General features: G+C 51.1%; 1 protein-coding gene across 1 annotated transcript; it reads right to left on the minus strand.

Moving 5' to 3' along the window:
- Positions 1 to 5,379: 5,379 nt before the first annotated feature.
- RABIF (RAB interacting factor) lies at positions 5,380 to 13,664 on the minus strand. Its single transcript, XM_059999192.1, has 2 exons — positions 13,506 to 13,664; positions 5,380 to 8,806 (listed from the first exon to the last, which is right to left on the minus strand). The coding sequence occupies exons 1-2, from the start codon at positions 13,629 to 13,631 to the stop codon at positions 8,561 to 8,563; spliced, it is 372 nt and encodes a 123-aa protein (XP_059855175.1). The 5' UTR covers positions 13,632 to 13,664; the 3' UTR covers positions 5,380 to 8,560.
- Positions 13,665 to 16,249: the final 2,585 nt, after the last annotated feature.

A 16,249-nucleotide genomic window follows, 5' to 3' on the forward strand; every position in this document is an offset into this window, starting at 1 on the left:
CGCGCCGCTATTGGGCGGCCGATTATGAAAGAGCCCCGCCCCGCCGGTCACTGGGCAGGTTGTAGCCCAAGGGAGGGAAAGCCGCGAGCGTCGAGTCCCTCTGGCCAGCTCGACCCACTTCCCCGGTGGCCTGTGTGCCGGGCTGAGAGCTTGAAGCGCTGGCCAGAGCCTTCGTTCCGTTTTTATCTTAGGGTAACACCGCAGACCTGTCGGAAAAGTGCGTAACCGGAGGGTGGTGCAGACTTGAGGTGCGCAACCACCAGAGAGGGAGAGATGCTGTGATGAGAACCAGGTGCGGGGAGGTTCGAAGGCGGGACAGAATGTGGCTGGGGGAGGGGTGGCAGACAGCTGTGGGGAGAGCATCGCAGGTGCTGGTGACTGAAACTTACCTGCCCTTGGGGGCTTCCCTGGTGGCGCAGTGGTTAAGAATAGGCCTGCCAATGCAGGGGACATGAGTTCGAGCCCTGGTCCGGCATGATTCCCACATGCATTGGAGCAACTAAGCCCGTGTGCCAGAACTACTGAGCCTGCGCTCTAGAGCCCGCGCACCACAACTACTGAGTCCGCGCGCCTAGAGCCCTTCTTGGCAACATGAGAAGCCCCTGCACAGCAACGAAGGGTAGCCCCCGCTCGCCACAGCTAGAGAAAGCCCCTGCGCAGCAACGAGGACCCAACGCAGCCAAAAATCAATTAATTAAAAAAAAAAAAAACCTTACCTGCCCTTTGACTGGGGCCCCTGCTCCAGTTCAGGTGACTTCAGTCCCCCAAAGGGCGAGGGGTCCAGGCTGCCTGAGGCAGATGCAAGAGGACTCGTGGCTGGAGATGGAAAGGGCCTTGGATGCTAGTCGGGAGAGTATGCACATCATTGCACCGGCGATGGGGCGCCATTGAGGTTTTTGGGGTTTTTTTTCTGGCTGCGGCCACGCTGCATGTGGGATCACAGTGCCCTGACCAGGGATCGAACCCTCGCCCTCTGCATTAGAAGCGCGGTGTCTTAACCGCTGGATCGCCAGGGAAGTCCCCAGTGAGGGGTTTTGATCAGAGGAGTGATGTGATCAGAGAAGCATTTTAGACAGTACACAGATGTACTTTTTTTTCCCCCAGTAGTGGTTTCGTATTTTTCCATGATGAAGGGCATACACACGTTTTCCCTCTCCCCAAGCTGTCAACTGAGGGACCTCTGAGATGAAGTTTTACTTCTAAATACCTAAGTGAAACTCGCTGGTCCATCTTGTAGTGTGAGAGGCTGGCTGTCGTCTTTTTTTTTTTTTTTTTTCTGTTTGTTTGTTTGTTTTGCGGTACGCGGGCCTCTCACTGCTGTGGCCTCTCCCGTTGCGGAGCACAGGCTCCGGACGCGCAGGCTCAGCGGCCATGGCTCACGGGCCCAGCCGCTCCGCGGCATGTGGGATCTTCCCGGACCGGGGCACGAACCCGTGTTCCCTGCATCGGCAGGCGGACTCTCAACCACTGCGCCACCAGGGAAGCCCTGTTGTCTGGTTTTAAAAGATGATTGGGGCCCCCCCAATGATACCCTCACCATTGTGCAGTGCCGTCCAAAGGACCTCACGCACCTGTCATCTCCTGTGGACAGGTGACTGCACCCAGTGTATGTGGGTCGGGCTTGGAGGCTTGGATTCTTGCCTTGGAAAACCTGCAGCGGTAATGACTTCCTGCTGGTAGAGCTCAGGAAGACAAAGTTAGGGTCACCCACCAGTGCCCCTGGATTCCTGCACCTGTTTACCCACAAGACACTAGCCATGTCATTTGAAAGTATCCTGAAATATTTTAAAACTAAATGCCCAGGGGGCTTCCCTGGTGGCGCAGTGGTTGAGAGTCCGCCTGCCGATGCAGGGAACACGGGTTCGTGCCCCGGTCCGGGAAGATCCCACACGCCACGGAGTGGCTAGGCCCGTGAGCCGTGGCCACTGAGCCTGCGCGTCCCGAGCCTGTGCTCTGCAACGGGAGAGGCCACAACAGTGAGAGGCCCACGTACCACAAAGAGAATAAAATAAAAATAAAAAAAATAAATGCCCAGGCTTCCCTGGTGATGCAGTGGTTAAGAATCCGCCTGCCAATGCAGGGGACATGGGTTTGAGCCCTGGCCTGGGAAGATCCCACGTGCCACGGAGCAACTAAGCCCGTGTGCCACAACTACTGAGCCTGAGCTCTAGAGCCCTCAAGCCACAACTACTGAGCCCACGTGCCACAACTACTGAAGCCTGTGCGCCCAGAGCCCGTGCTCCGCAACAAGAGAAGCCACCGCAATGAGAAGCCCGCGCACCGCAACGAAGAGTAGCCCCCACTCGCCACAACTAGAGAAAGACCGCTTGTAGCAACGAAGACCCAATGCAGCCAAAAATAAATAAATAAATAAATTTTAAAAAAAACTAAATGCCCAGGTGTCTCAGGTGGCTTAAGTCCAGGGTGCCCAGCTGAACCTGGAACTCTGAAAAGTGTCATTTGGTCTCAACTGTGGGGTTTTCTGAGGCTGCCAACGCTGAAGTGGATGTTCCGGTCAAGGGATAAGGGGAGAATGTGTGGGTGGACATTCAAGTGAGTGCTTTGAAACCTCACGTGTACAAAGCTCAGATGTAACCTATTGCCTGTCACTGCCTTGAACAAAACAATTTTCACGGGGTGTCCTGCTGAAGGTGGGCACTTCAATGATCAGAGTGAAGCTGCCTGGCCATGAACTCAACACCATCGTCTCTGCCTTTGCCTCTTTGGCATTCATCCCACCCGCTGGCAGAGTCACCCAGTTACAGTCCTTCCATCCCCCAACTGGATAGAGCCCCTCCGACCCAGGGATTATAAATACATTTGAAACAGTGACATCCTCAGTGTTACTTGTGGAAATGACACCGCCCCCTTGACACCATGCTTCTTTACATCACACCAATTAAAATTAGTCCTTTTTACAAGGTATTTGGATTTATTTCTACTATCTAGACTATTTCCAAGTTTAGACTTTTATTTCTGACTTTTCCTCCTCCCTTTCTCTATATCTCCTGTTAACCTGAAAAATAAAAGAGGCAGTTATTTTACCAGCAAAATGGGTTTACTCAGGAATGGCAGAGAATTTAGACTTGGGACAGGCAAGCTGTGGTGAATCGCAGGTAAGCTGGGAGAGCGCGGAGGGACGTGCTTTCACCAGGTTTAGAAGGAGCTTGGGGACATGTGTTCTGAACAGGACACAGGGGAAGAACAGGGGTCCGAGGCTGTGAGGCTTCTCATTGGCTGCCAGGGGTGGTCAGAGTGGGACCACCACTGGGCAGGGAGGGACTTTCCTTCCCTTTTTTTTTAAGCAGGAGATAATCTGCCTATGTGAAAAATGCCCTCCCTTGTACCAGAGGGAAAAAAGCAACATCTTATCTTCCCTCTTCCTGCTGGTGATGCAGGCACGAGCGTGAAAGGCCCCCCTTCCGGCCTCCCCACTCCATGTAAGATGAGGTTCCTTGATTTCTTCTCACACACTCCCCGCACACACACACAGTCATCTCAGCTCCAGGAATTTAAAATACTCCCAAGGTTGGAGGGGAAGGCCCACGGTCAACTCTAGTTTTCAAGCCATCTGAAGAATCCTGACAAGTCTGCATCCTTTTCCTCTCGGCACCCCTGCCCCATGCTCCCCCATCACGTAGCAACAAAATGACATGTAACTGAAATGACAAACACGGTGAGCCTGGGCAGGGGAGGGGCAAAGGAAGAGGGAGAGTCTTTGTGGGAACAAGATTATCCTCTTGGTGAACAATCAGGGTACCAGGGAGACACCAGGGACATGCCCAGGCTCATCATTCTTGAGCCAGTGACAAGGCTGTGCAGGTGGTTCCTGCTTTCAAATGACTGAATTGCTTACAAAAGTGGGCTCTGTATAGGACCATTAGTTCCTTTCTTTTAAAAATCTTTTTATTATGAAAATATAACGTGTTCAGAAAAGCACACAAAAGATGTACAGCTTAATTTATGACATAACCACTATGCAGATATTTAAAAACTAGAACGTTACCAACCTTGCAGAAGCCCTCCTGACCCTGCCCTTCCAGATCACGACCCCCATCTTTGTCATAAATCAAGTATCCATATGCATGGTGCTGTTTCTGGGAGATTTTGTTTTACCCTTGTGACAAACTGTGGTGTCTCTTCAAAGGAGAAACTCTCCCATCTGGTTGTCTCTCCAAAGGAGAAACTCTCCCGTCTGGTTGTCTCCCCAAAGGAGAAACTCTCCCGTCTGGTTGTCTCTCCAAAGGAGAAACTCTCCCGTCTGGTTGTCTCTCCAAAGGAGAAACTCTCCCGTCTGGTTGTCTCTCCAAAGGAGAAACTCTCGCATCTGCTTTTTCTCCTTGACCGTCTTGGCTAGTCTTAGTCCTCTGCACTTACATATAACTTTTATTTTATTTTATTACTTTATTTAAAAAGATATTTATCTATTTATTTGGCTGTGCCAGGTCTTAGTTGCAGCACTCGGGATCTCCATCGCTGAGTGCGGGATCTTTAGTTGTGGCATGCATGTGGGATCTATTTCCCTGACCCGGGATCAAACCTGGGTCCCCTGCATTGGGAGCTCGGGGTCTTAGTCACTGGATCATCAGGGAAGTCCCCTTACATATAACTTTTAGAATCAGTTTGTTGAATTTCACACACACAAAACCTGTTGGGTTTTTGATTGGGATTTTATTAAATTTATATACATCAGTTTGGGGAAAAGTCAACATCTTTACAATTAGTCACGAATTGGCAAAATTTTTCTTTAAGGACCAGATAAATATTTTAGGCTTTGTGGGCTAAGAGGCAAAACTGAGAATTTTATGTAGGCAAAAACCATCCTTAATTCACAGGCTCTCGAATCTCAATAAATCAGATGTCAGCTTGAATGGATCTGGGCTGTGGTTTTCTGGCCCTGTGAATTTGCTTGTTTTCCTTCAACTTCTCTGGGTAACGCCGTATGAAGTCTTGCGTTGCGGGCTTGCAAATCTACTGGCAGCTCCCAGTTGCCTAGTTCTCTCTCCAGCTGTGTCTAATCTTCTATTAAAACCTTCGGTGAATTCTCACTTCTGGTTTTGGATTTTTTTAGATTCTAGAATTCACTTTTTTTTTTTTCTCACACGTCTGGTATCTCCTTTGCAGAGTAAGCAGTTACTTTACCGTCTACCTCTGAAAGCTCCTGTTTCCCCAGCCTCAGTGGGCCTGTTCCCATGGCCTTTTGTTTTACTGGTTTTATCATCTTGTCTCATATGCTTGGTTACATTTTATTATATTCAGTATATTGTCTTAGCAAAATTGTTTGCAGAAAGAATTTGAAGTTTAGGATGGTGACATCTTCCTCTAGAGAGGGTTTTTGTTTGCTCATGCCAAAGGCCTGGGGCAACGACCACTTGGGATCACCTTAATCCAATTTCAAGGGCTGAGATTTTGAGGCTGAGCTGCAATCCATCTTAGAAACTTTCTACTCCCCACCCTGCCTCGCCCTGCTTCCGGGGGCAAAGGACCGAGGGCACCAACCCGAAGTGAAGGCAGGCCGCCTGGTCCACACCCTGTGACAGGCCCTGTCCCTGCCTTCTGCAAGGCCGTCAGGACCGCCCATCACCCTCCGAACTGCCTCCTCTAAGCTGGGAAACACCCGCAGGAGGAGAGCGTCCATCACGCTAAGCCCACTGCCCGGGGCCTCCATCTTCTCCGTGGTCCAGATCCAGTAATTCTCCAAACTTGTGTTAGCGCCCTGATGCCTCCGGACTTTTAAAGCACGTATCCAGCCTTTCGAGCTGCCCTCACTGGGATGGTCAGTCCACCAGTACTGGGAGCAGAGGTCCTCATAGCCACATGGCGGAGTTCTGAGGAGCCTCATACAGTGCGCTAACAGCAGTAAAGTGTCAGTACACCGCTGTCCACCTTTAATTCTGTGTCAAAACAGGAAGGCCCTGGAAAAATCAACTGCTCCCCCACTGCAGCTGCAGCCTCGATACTCACAGCCGCGGTCGTGGGCTCCCCCTTGTGCCCCGGCGCACACAGCGACCTGACTCACAAGGCTTTCCCCAGAGCCCACCATGTGTGGGGGGCAGGGAGACGACCTTCATTCCACGACAGACACCGAAGGGCTGATTCCTCAGCCGACAGACCCCAGGGTAAATCCTAAGGCGCAGGTTTCAGCCCTCATCTCTGTTTCCAGTTATACATTCTTCCCAAGGACGTGCAAGAATCTAATTGTCACTGTTTAAATGCCTTTATTTCTTTCAAATCAAGCTGAAAAGGCAGAATAACAACTTGATATTTTGGCTACTGGAGGAACAAAGTTTGGGAATTCTCAAGAAACGAAACACAAGTGACCAGTAAGTATATAAAAATTTCATTAGAAATAAAATAAATGCAAATTAAAACAATGAGACGCTATTTTTCCTACTATTAAAGTATCAACATATTCATTTAAGACAATAAATACCCAGTGTTAGGAACTGCTGGGGAGGAGGGTAAAGCCGCACAGCCGTTCCGAGCTGTGCGCGTCAGTCAGCAGAGCCGTGAAGACGCACACACCCTGCAAGCCCGCTGCTGCTGACGCAGCCGGGGAAACAGTAGAAAAGCCTGGACAGATTCAGCCACAAGGTTGCACCTTATATCACATGGTTTAGGAGAGGCTGGAGACAATCTAACAGTGGACTGTAAAATAAATTACAGAACAGAAATACAACGGCGGAGATGGACATCACCTACGTGGGAAGTCAGTATTTTGTTAAATGGAAAAAGCAAGTTATGAGAGTACCACATGATCTCATATTTGTTTTAAAAACCCTACGTTTATTTATACAGTACATACTGAAAAACACTGAGAAGAACGTAACACCACACTACCGTCGGCAATCTCTGCATGGTGAAAATATGAATGATTAAAAACATTTTTATACCTACTTTTTTTTTAACATCTTGGTTGGAGTATAATTGCTTTACAATGGTGTGTTAGTTTCTGCCCTACAACACAGTGAATCAGCTATACATATACACATATCCCCGTATACCTACTTTTGTATTTATCTGCTATTTCTGTGATTAAAAAAGGAAAGAAAAGTAAAAGTCTAATTTAAAAAACGCCTTGCCCAGGTTTTGGCTCATGATATGAGGGGCCACATGTCCCCAGAGGCATCTACGTGGTTTTGTTCCTTCTGACCTGAGTGGATATTCTCACAGTTTTTCTGCAAATGCCATAATCATGGACATCTGACCATCCGTCTAGAAAACAGTTCTCTCATTTTCTACCAGAGCTCGTGAGGCTACGGCCGGGGACGGAAGCCACCTTTCTAGGGGAGGAGGTTGGTGGCAAAACTGTGCCCAAGGCCCGCACTTTAGTTGGGGGGCCCTTAGACCAAGTTCTGGGGAGAAGGAGGGAGGAAGCAACTGGAAAACAGGTCCGAAGGAATGCCTGTAAGGTCTCCACTTAGCCCTCATTTGCATTCTAGGTCTCCTGAGCCTTAGATGCACGGAAGATAGGAGGATGCCTGGAACCTGGTTTCACAGATTCTTTCTGAGATGGTGAGTCGTTTCAGAAGAGAAATGACAGAACTGAGAATTGTACTGAACATCAAACTGTCAGAGCAACCCCACAGCTACAAAGAGAGGCATCTGGATGGAAAGTCTGTATTCTGGGTTAGTCTAGAGATTCCAACTGAATCAGAAATCTGTGAGGACCACGCCCAGCGCATACAGTAATGAGGCCACCATCCACTTAAGAAGTCTGTCCTAGGAGCAAAGAGAGAGTTATATGAGAGTTATATGAGTCCACGTAAGACAAACCAATGAAGTCATGTATGATGCGGCAAAGGCCCGCCCCCTATGTCCTGCCCTCTCCGCTGACTCCAGGAGATCTTGGGAACACAGCCAGGGCTGAGTTTTCCTCGGGGTAGCTGACAGATGGGGTTGGAAATCTGACTTTCAGCTTACAGGCTATATATAGCAGTGCGGAGCTAACACAAAGAAAAACTACATCAAGATTTGAAGGGAAGAGTGGCCACACCCACCTTGACAATAAAGTCGCTGTCAGCCTAGAGGAGAGGCCCCTAAACGTGGTCTTAGAGGCATGTCCAAAGGAATGTATTTCTGATTAGTGGTTTAAATACTGCAGTTGGGAAATGTTTTACTTTTAGAAAGAATAAATTACTGTAAATAAAGTTAGCCACACAACAGACGTCCGTGCACTTTCCTGAATGAGAAAAAGGCGGGTTTCAACCGTCAGCACCTCATGAGCACCATCCGTCACGTGTCATCACGGCTAAAAGTTTGCATAACTGCTCGGAGGGTGAGAGCCCCAGGGTACAGGACAGCAGGAGGCCGGGAGGGGAGCAGATCTGTGGAAGCGCCCCGTGTCCTAAACCCGGGGGGAAAGGGGGCTGAGCAAAGGCGGTAACGCCTGTGAACTAAGCAGGAGGCCGGCGCTGAGGCCGTGAGGAAGCACGTGGACGCGTGCTGGACGGGGCGGGCTGACGCCCGTGACTGACGTTAGTGCAGAGAAGGCGACGCGGCCCGTCCTTGTGGGGAGTAGCTTTTATAGTGGGGGTGGAGCTGAGTCCCCTCCCCTCAGTCACTCATGGGAAACCCGTTCCAAGGCCACATAGAAACTGTTCTTGTCGTCCAGGCAGTGCCAGCCGATGGGGCCGATCTCGCAGTCTGCGCAGACCAGGAACTTGATGTTGCCCACGTCCTTGGTGAAGCCCACGTTCTCGAAAGTGAACATGTCCTCCACCAGCCAGTGGTCCTGCAGAAGGTCGCCCTCAGGGCTGCCGCCGTCGGCCAGCGCCGGCTTCTTCCTCATGGGCGGGAGGCAGAGCTGCGTGGACAGAACACAGCAGAGCCCTGCTCACTCCGCACGGCCGGCCCCCGAAGCTCCCCCAGCCCAGGCGCCCGGCAGTAAGCCCCAGGCTGCCCCGGTCCTCGCCCGCCTCTCAGGAGAAGGGGGAGAGGCGCTGCCTGGTTGCCGCGGTAACCGGGACGCCCTGGGTCCTCAGGACCAGCCTGTTCCTCCCCGCCCCCGCCCCCGGACCCTCCAGGGCCAGCTCCTCCCGGACACTCGGCTCCCACGTGGCCTCCTCAGGGTCTCCCCCAACCGGACAACCTGCACGAGCTTCCCATGCTGCCCACTGCATGTGTATTCGTTAAAGTGGCTCGGCTGAGGCATAACTGACGCACACTGCACAGATCCAAAGTGGACATCTGACACATTCTGGCACACGTATACCGCACACCAACAAAGCTTTACCACGATCAAGATAACGAGCATATTCGTCACCCCCAAATTTCCTCATGCTGCTCCATTTCCTACTCGTCGTTTCTGAAATCATCTTATCAGTTTACTGGCTCAGTTACTTACCAGGGGGCTCCCTCCACCAGCTCACTTTTCCTGTTCATTACCACATCCCCACTGCCTGGAACAGCAAGAGACACAGAGCAGAACGCAAATATCTGGGACAAGGGTAAACACAGGATGTCTGGCTTCACGCTATTCCACCACTGTTGTTACGAAGATACTGGGTTTATCTTATAAAAGGAACATTAAAAAGGAAAATCTAGTTCTAGAATTGGGAATATTATCTCTAGGACCCTTGCATCTCCCATTCACGAGGAGAAAGCATGCGCACACACGCACGCACGCATGCAATCCCTTGACTTCTTCCACGTGGTTAGCGGACGCCTCAGCTGCCCCGCCCACTGCAGGACACTTCAGCCAAGCTCCTTCCCTGCTCCACCCTATGGCTGCCGCCAATGCGCGGAGTATTTCCCACCCCATGATTCACTTCCAACGCACCCCCAAACTCTAATAAAATATGACGGCCTTAATGTGCTAGCCTGGCATTGGCAATGAGGACAAAAGCAAACAATTTAAAAAGTTTTTTAAAAATTCGACCGACATCAATGCTCTGGTGGGGATGAGAACGTCAGGAGGCCACAAGAGCCGCCAGTGTGTGAAACACCCTGGAGCCCGCACTTCTGAACTCCAGGCCTGCAGACGCTGGTAGGGTATCCCTGGCAGGGTGGAGGGAGCTCTGACCCAGGACATTCCCCCTCCCTGTCCTCCAAGCACTCGGCTTGTTAAAACACATCTGTGCATTCCCCTTTGCTGTGTCACCTGAGGCTTCATCTGAGGACATCATAAAATATGATAGTCCCTCTTCCTGTTATATTGTCATTCCAGCCACTCCTTTTGCCTCATCTGATGGTTAAATGAGTCCCTAATGCTTTGTTTTACCCTGAGTGAAAATGGGAACAGGCAGAGGCAAAGAGAGGTAGGAATCAAAATTCAGGAACCAGAAAACCTGAATTCCTGTCCTTTGAGTAATTTTCTGTGGGCCTAAACGTCCCTAGGTACATTTCCAGCCACCTCCTATACTGTCGGTGTGAAATCACATCTTAACTAAATGCAAGAGGAGTGAAATGTGAGGGGAGAAAATCAAAGACTATATAAGCGTTAGCCCTCAGGACATGTCTAGCAAAGGAGCACGAATCCCCCACACTGTCCCCGTTTGCAGTGCATAAGGCCACTTCTGCTGTCTCCCATTTGATTAGTGACTAAAGGGCAGGACTATTACTAGCCATTCATTCAAGGGGTCAGTCACACTGGGTCCTGTTCCCGCTCTTCCTCAACATGCCCATTTTTACTGAAATCCTGTTAAGTCAGACCCATGTATTTGCACTCGTCTGTGTATCTGTGCCTGGATCTCAACAAAGTAGAGGACAACGCTAGGGTCACGCTGTGGGATGTATCATGTGGGACACAATGAGGCTTTCTGGACAGACTACTGGGGTGGAAATCTAGAAATTAATACCTAATTTGAGGTGGCCAACTCGGCTGTCTGGGAGCCAAAGTCGCCAGACCCCTGACGAGGTGGGTTAGCTGTGCCCCAGGGCCCCGGCCAGCACCCCTGATCCCGGCCAGCTCTCTGAGACGCATCGAACACCACGACGCTGAGATTCTGCTGATGTCTCACTGAAACTTCTTTTGCTTTCTTCAAGAACTATTAACAGTACCCGTTAAAAAATAAAATATTTTCTTTCTCTTTGTAAAACTACATTCTCATTATAGAGAACTTGGCAAGCATGCTGTACTATAGATGAGAATAAAAACTGTCACAGTACAAAGTAAACTTCTGTTAACCTTTTTTGTAATTTTTCCCCCTTCAGTGAGTACATGTGGTGGTTTTATTATTTTTTATTATTATTTTTTTAAAAATACTGACATGGGGAAAGAACCCGTCTCTCATATATATATATATATATATATATATATTTATTTATTTATTTATTTATTTATCACTGCATTGGGTCTTCGTTGCCACGCGTGGTTTTCTCTAGTTGCAGTGAGTGGGGGCTACTCTTCGTTGGGGTGCGCGGGCTTCTCATTGCAGTGGCTTCTCTTGTTGTGGAGCACGGGCTCTACACGCACGGGCTTTGGTAGTTGCAGTGTGCGGGCTCAGTACTTGTGGCTCACGGGCTTAGTTGCTCTGCGGCATGTGGGATCTTCCAGGACCAGGGCTCAAACCCGTGTCTCCTGCACTGGCAGGCGGATTCTTAACCACTGCGCCACCAGGGAAGTCCTTTGTAGTGGTTTTAAAACCACACAAATGTCCACAAATTCTCTGACAACCTTTCCAAGATGTGGAGACTATGCCTCTCCCCTTGAGCCTGGGCAGGCCAAGGTGGGTGGGACAGGCTAGGTTAGGGAAGGCTGGGCCACTTTCGCAGGTTGCTCTTGGAACAGTTGCTCTGGGAGCCCTGGTGACCCTGGAAGAACCATGGCTACCCTGCGGCCTCCTGGCGGATACCGGGAGGAGCGGTCCATCACAGCCTGTCCCAGGTGCCTGAATCCTCTCAGTCCACAGGCAGACATGGGAGTGGGCAAGCTTCTGAGATGACCCCTCTAACTGCTGCCCCATGAAACACCATGAATGAGAGAACTGCCGAGCTGGGCCCTGCCAACCCCCAAATTTGTGAGCAAAATAAACGTTCATGTTTTAAGTCACTGTCTGGGGTGATTTTGTTATGGAGCAATAACTAGAACAACACTGCCCAACACACCTGAGGCATGTTCCATTTTAATTCCTGATTTTTCACTGTGATAAACTATACATAAACTGTACCATCTAAATAATTTTTAAGTGGGCAGTTTGGTGCCATTAAGTACATTCACATTGCTGTGCAACCATCACCACCATCCGTCTACCCTTTTATAACCACACTTGCCAACACCCCTGACCCGCCCCCGCTTCCTAAACCCTGGCAATCACTAATCTGTTGACCATTTCTAAAATTCAAAAATGTCATATAAATGGAATGACACAATAGTAATCTTTTGGGACCAGCTTTCTTCACTCAGCATAATTCCCGGGAGATTCATCCTCATCCAAGTTGTGGTGCCCGTGGTGTGGCATCATTCACCAGCAGAATGCCTGCTGGGCTGTTTCTGGTTTTCGGCTCTTAGGAATAAAGGTGCAGTGAACATTTGTGCGCAGGTTTGGTGTGAACATGTTTTCATCCCGCCAGGGATAAAGGCCCGGAGAACACTTGCTGGGTCCTATGTTAGGTGCATGCTTAGTTTGAGAATAATGTCTCGGTTTGCTCTCATTCTCACCCAAACAGTGCTCTATCCTTTCTCTCCCACAATCTCATCTTCCACCCCCCTCTCCTGCCCCAACTGCCCTCTCCCTCAAAAGGTAAGAAAGCAACTATTCCCTTCTCTAACTCATCACCCTTTGCCTACATTATCAAGCTCTTTGGTGTTTCTTTCCTCTGTGACTGTAATTTTCTCCTCTGCCCCAGACTGCAGGTGAGATTTCACAAAGGACCGAGTCGGGGGTCTGAACATTTTATAAAGAAACCGTTCACAGGACTTAAAAAAAAGGACACGTCGGGTGATCGATGGCGCCTGCGACACACGGATTCGCTCCGCCTGCTCTAACCCTTAGTCTCACGGACTGAGAACTTCACTCCCTCATTTGCTTAATATTCCAAAGTCTGTGTCCTCCCTCACGCGCGCGCAGTCTCGGGGCAGCGGGCGCGGGACACGGGGTCTGTGCAGCGGTGTGAACGACACTCCTAGTGATTCACGACGTCGACGGGGATCACAGACCCGGGAGCGAGCGAGCGCTCTGAGGGTTCGGGCCTCGCCCCCAGGACGGCCCCCGCGTCCCGTCCCTCCCCACCCCGTGCCCACCCGCCCAGTCCCTGCGAACCGCCCCCCAGTTTCCCCGCCCACTCCCCCCCGCCCCGGGACTCCGCGCCCACTCCCGGGGCGGGGCGTGGCGGCGCAGTGGAAAGGAGGCTGCGGAACGTGACAGCTGGACGAAGGGCACCGACACCTGAGCCTGAGGAAGTAACACTCAGGCTCCCTAGAAGGTCGGTCTGCAGAGGCCCGGCGTCGGGACCCCGCGGTCGGCAGGCGCGGCCCCGGGGCGCCAGTGTCCGGTCGTGTGTCCGGGTCCAAGCCGAACTGGACCCGGTGTCGCCGCCCCTCCCCCCCCCCCGCGTCCCCTCACCTGCCGGCGGGAGAAGAGCGCCGTGCCCGGCTGCAGCACGCGGGAGCCACAGCGCTGGCACAGCACCGCCTTCCGGTTCCGGCCCTCCGCCGACACCAGGTCGCTCGGCGGCGCCGCGGGCTCCATGGCCTCTACCCGGGCCCTTGGCGGCGACGCGCACGCGCGGTCTCAGGGCGACGTCTTCGTACCGCGCAGGCGCGGTCGCGGCGGCGCTCCTTCAGCGCAGGCGCCGCTTCCCGGCCCTGGACGCCAGTGCGCAGGCGCGGCCGTTCGCTGCCGCCCAGGCGGCCGGCGTGGTTTTGTAACAGATGTCTCCTGGGATGTGACAGAGCTTCTGCCCAGGCTCACCTGGGCGTTGGGCTTCCCTTACACTGAGTGAAACCTGAGCCAGTCCAGGTGTGCGTTTAGTCCCGTGAACGACGGGGACGTCCTGGGGTCAGACCCCCATCAGCAAATCTCAGCCGCAGTGGCTCACATGGGACGCGACCTACAGGGACACCTGCCTTGTGGGCGGAGGCAGGCGCCTAGAAGCTTCAGTTGCTGCTCTCTGTTCTCATCATACGGACCACTAACTACGTGGCAAGACGTGGTGTTGACGCGCTTCCAGAAACGTCTCGAGTCCCAGTTTCCCTATGGGTCGGTCGTAGCGCAGTGAAGCGGTAGAAGTCGGAAAGGCTGCCTTCCAGGGCCCACGGGTCCAGGCATGGCCCTAGAGCCACTGCTGGGTCGTTACGCTGTGTCTCACGCTCTCCGGTTCGTCTTCGGATGTCTAGCTTACTAGTTGTAGAGCGGCAGGCGTGGCCTTCCTGAGATGGCAGGGGAGGCAGACAGAAGGGGAGCCAAGCCACCTGAGAAACGTCTCATCTACCCAGCACCCCCTGTCGGCGGCACGTTTTTCTTCTTCCTCTTTGTCCTTCATTAATTCAACATTGGCTGAGCAATTACAGAACATGCTACACCCTGAGGATACTACGACGATAGGCACTTTGTACTGGAGAACACAGTTTAAACAGGAAGACAGACCCAAACCCAAGGACATGTGATAAAGACGATCCAGGGAACAAAGTAAATGGAAGCACAGATCAGGGGTAATTCCACATGGGGAGTCAGAAAAGGCTTTACCTAGGTGACACTTGAATTGGGCATTAAAAGGTGACTAGGATTTTGCCGGGACAGCAAGATTATTTCAGATAGAAGGAACGGTGTAATATATCCACGAGGGTGAGAACAGATTTAGGAATGGTTAAGACCACTGTGGATGAAGCACGTGATACCTGGGGGGAGTGAGGGTGGTAGAGGAGGCGAGTTCAGAAAGGTGCCGTGAGTCCAGATCACCATGGGTCTAATGTCATGCTAAGGAATTCAAACCTTATAACATGGACAACGGGAATCTATGGACTTTTAGGCCAGAACTATCTGTTTGGTATTTACTGAAAATGTGCTGTATGTTTGGTATTGTAATGGCCCTGTCCGTGCTTTAGAAAGATAACTGATGACAAAATGGAGGGGCTAGACTGGAAAGCAAGAGAAGAGTAGAGGTAAGGGTATCAGGAGACGGTGCTCCATGAGTCTGGGCAAAAGATAGGGAAAAAAAACACAGGAATGGATTTGGAAAAATTAAACTCATGTACAACCTAAAAACTAATCGGATGTCTGTATTGTGGTGGAGGTGACAGGTGACACAAGATGAAGGTAGCTTTAGCTTTCAGAGGTTGCATAACTTAGTGGCTGCCTGCCAGTTAACGGGAGCTAGAAAAACAGGAGGAACCACCAAATAAGGGGTAGCTGTGTGTAGGTCCATGAGCAGGGGAAAGCACAGAAGATTGGGGAAAGAGTGGAAAGGGATGGAGGGGGCTATTCAGCTGTGGCTGCCATCGAAGAACCATTTGGGAATTTGGTCTGAAACTCAGAAGTCAGCCGTGAAGACAGCCCAGAGCCCAGAGCCATGGGTTCTTCACCCCCTCCCCTCCTCTGCCTCCCCTGGTCTCTTCCTGAGAGAACAAGTCACATGTCTCACAGTTCGATTTAATCGGCAGGCACAATCCCTCTGCTAGAGAAAGGCCGGCCGGCCTCTTTGCTGAGCCTCTCTGGCTCCCCCTTCCCTTTGCTCTGGGAGTATCAAGATTTTTGCATTTCTGCAAGCCTTCCGCGTAGCTGTTTGCATGACAAACAGCTGTTTGTGGCACAAATCGAGGCAAACGGAAAAAGGACTGGGGCGACTAAAACCCTAAAATTCAAGTGGTTACAAAACGAGCCCAAGATTGCCTCTTCTTTATCCCCTGTGGTTTCTAAGTAAAGTCCAACTGTGAGAGTCCGTGAATATGCAATTCAGTTAACCTTGTATTGATGGGAGTCTCCAGAGATCTCTTACCTGTCTAACAGAGACACAGCAGAGCTAGTTGGCAAACACACAGGTGAACGGGCTGAAGAGACAGGACCTGCAGCTGATCCCTATGCCTGGTCCCCCAAACTGTCTGCAAGACAGGCACTTGAGACCACTGATTTTCAATATTTTCTTAAAAAAAATACAAACAAATGAACTTGAGGTCAGTACAACTCAGGGAAAGAGGAAAAAAAGGAATTTCAGAGCAAAGGGAAAATGCATCCTTCCTTAGGTGATCACGTCCCCACACTCCCAATACCCACAGAGCAGGAATGTCACTGCACAGCACAGGGGAGCCTTGGAGGGACAGTGGGTACCGAAACTAACAAAAGGAGTTTAGTTGTCGTTGATTATTCTGTCC

Source organism: Delphinus delphis, chromosome 1 (genome assembly GCF_949987515.2).
Source record: "Delphinus delphis chromosome 1, mDelDel1.2, whole genome shotgun sequence".
NCBI classification, from domain to species: domain Eukaryota; kingdom Metazoa; phylum Chordata; class Mammalia; order Artiodactyla; family Delphinidae; genus Delphinus; species Delphinus delphis.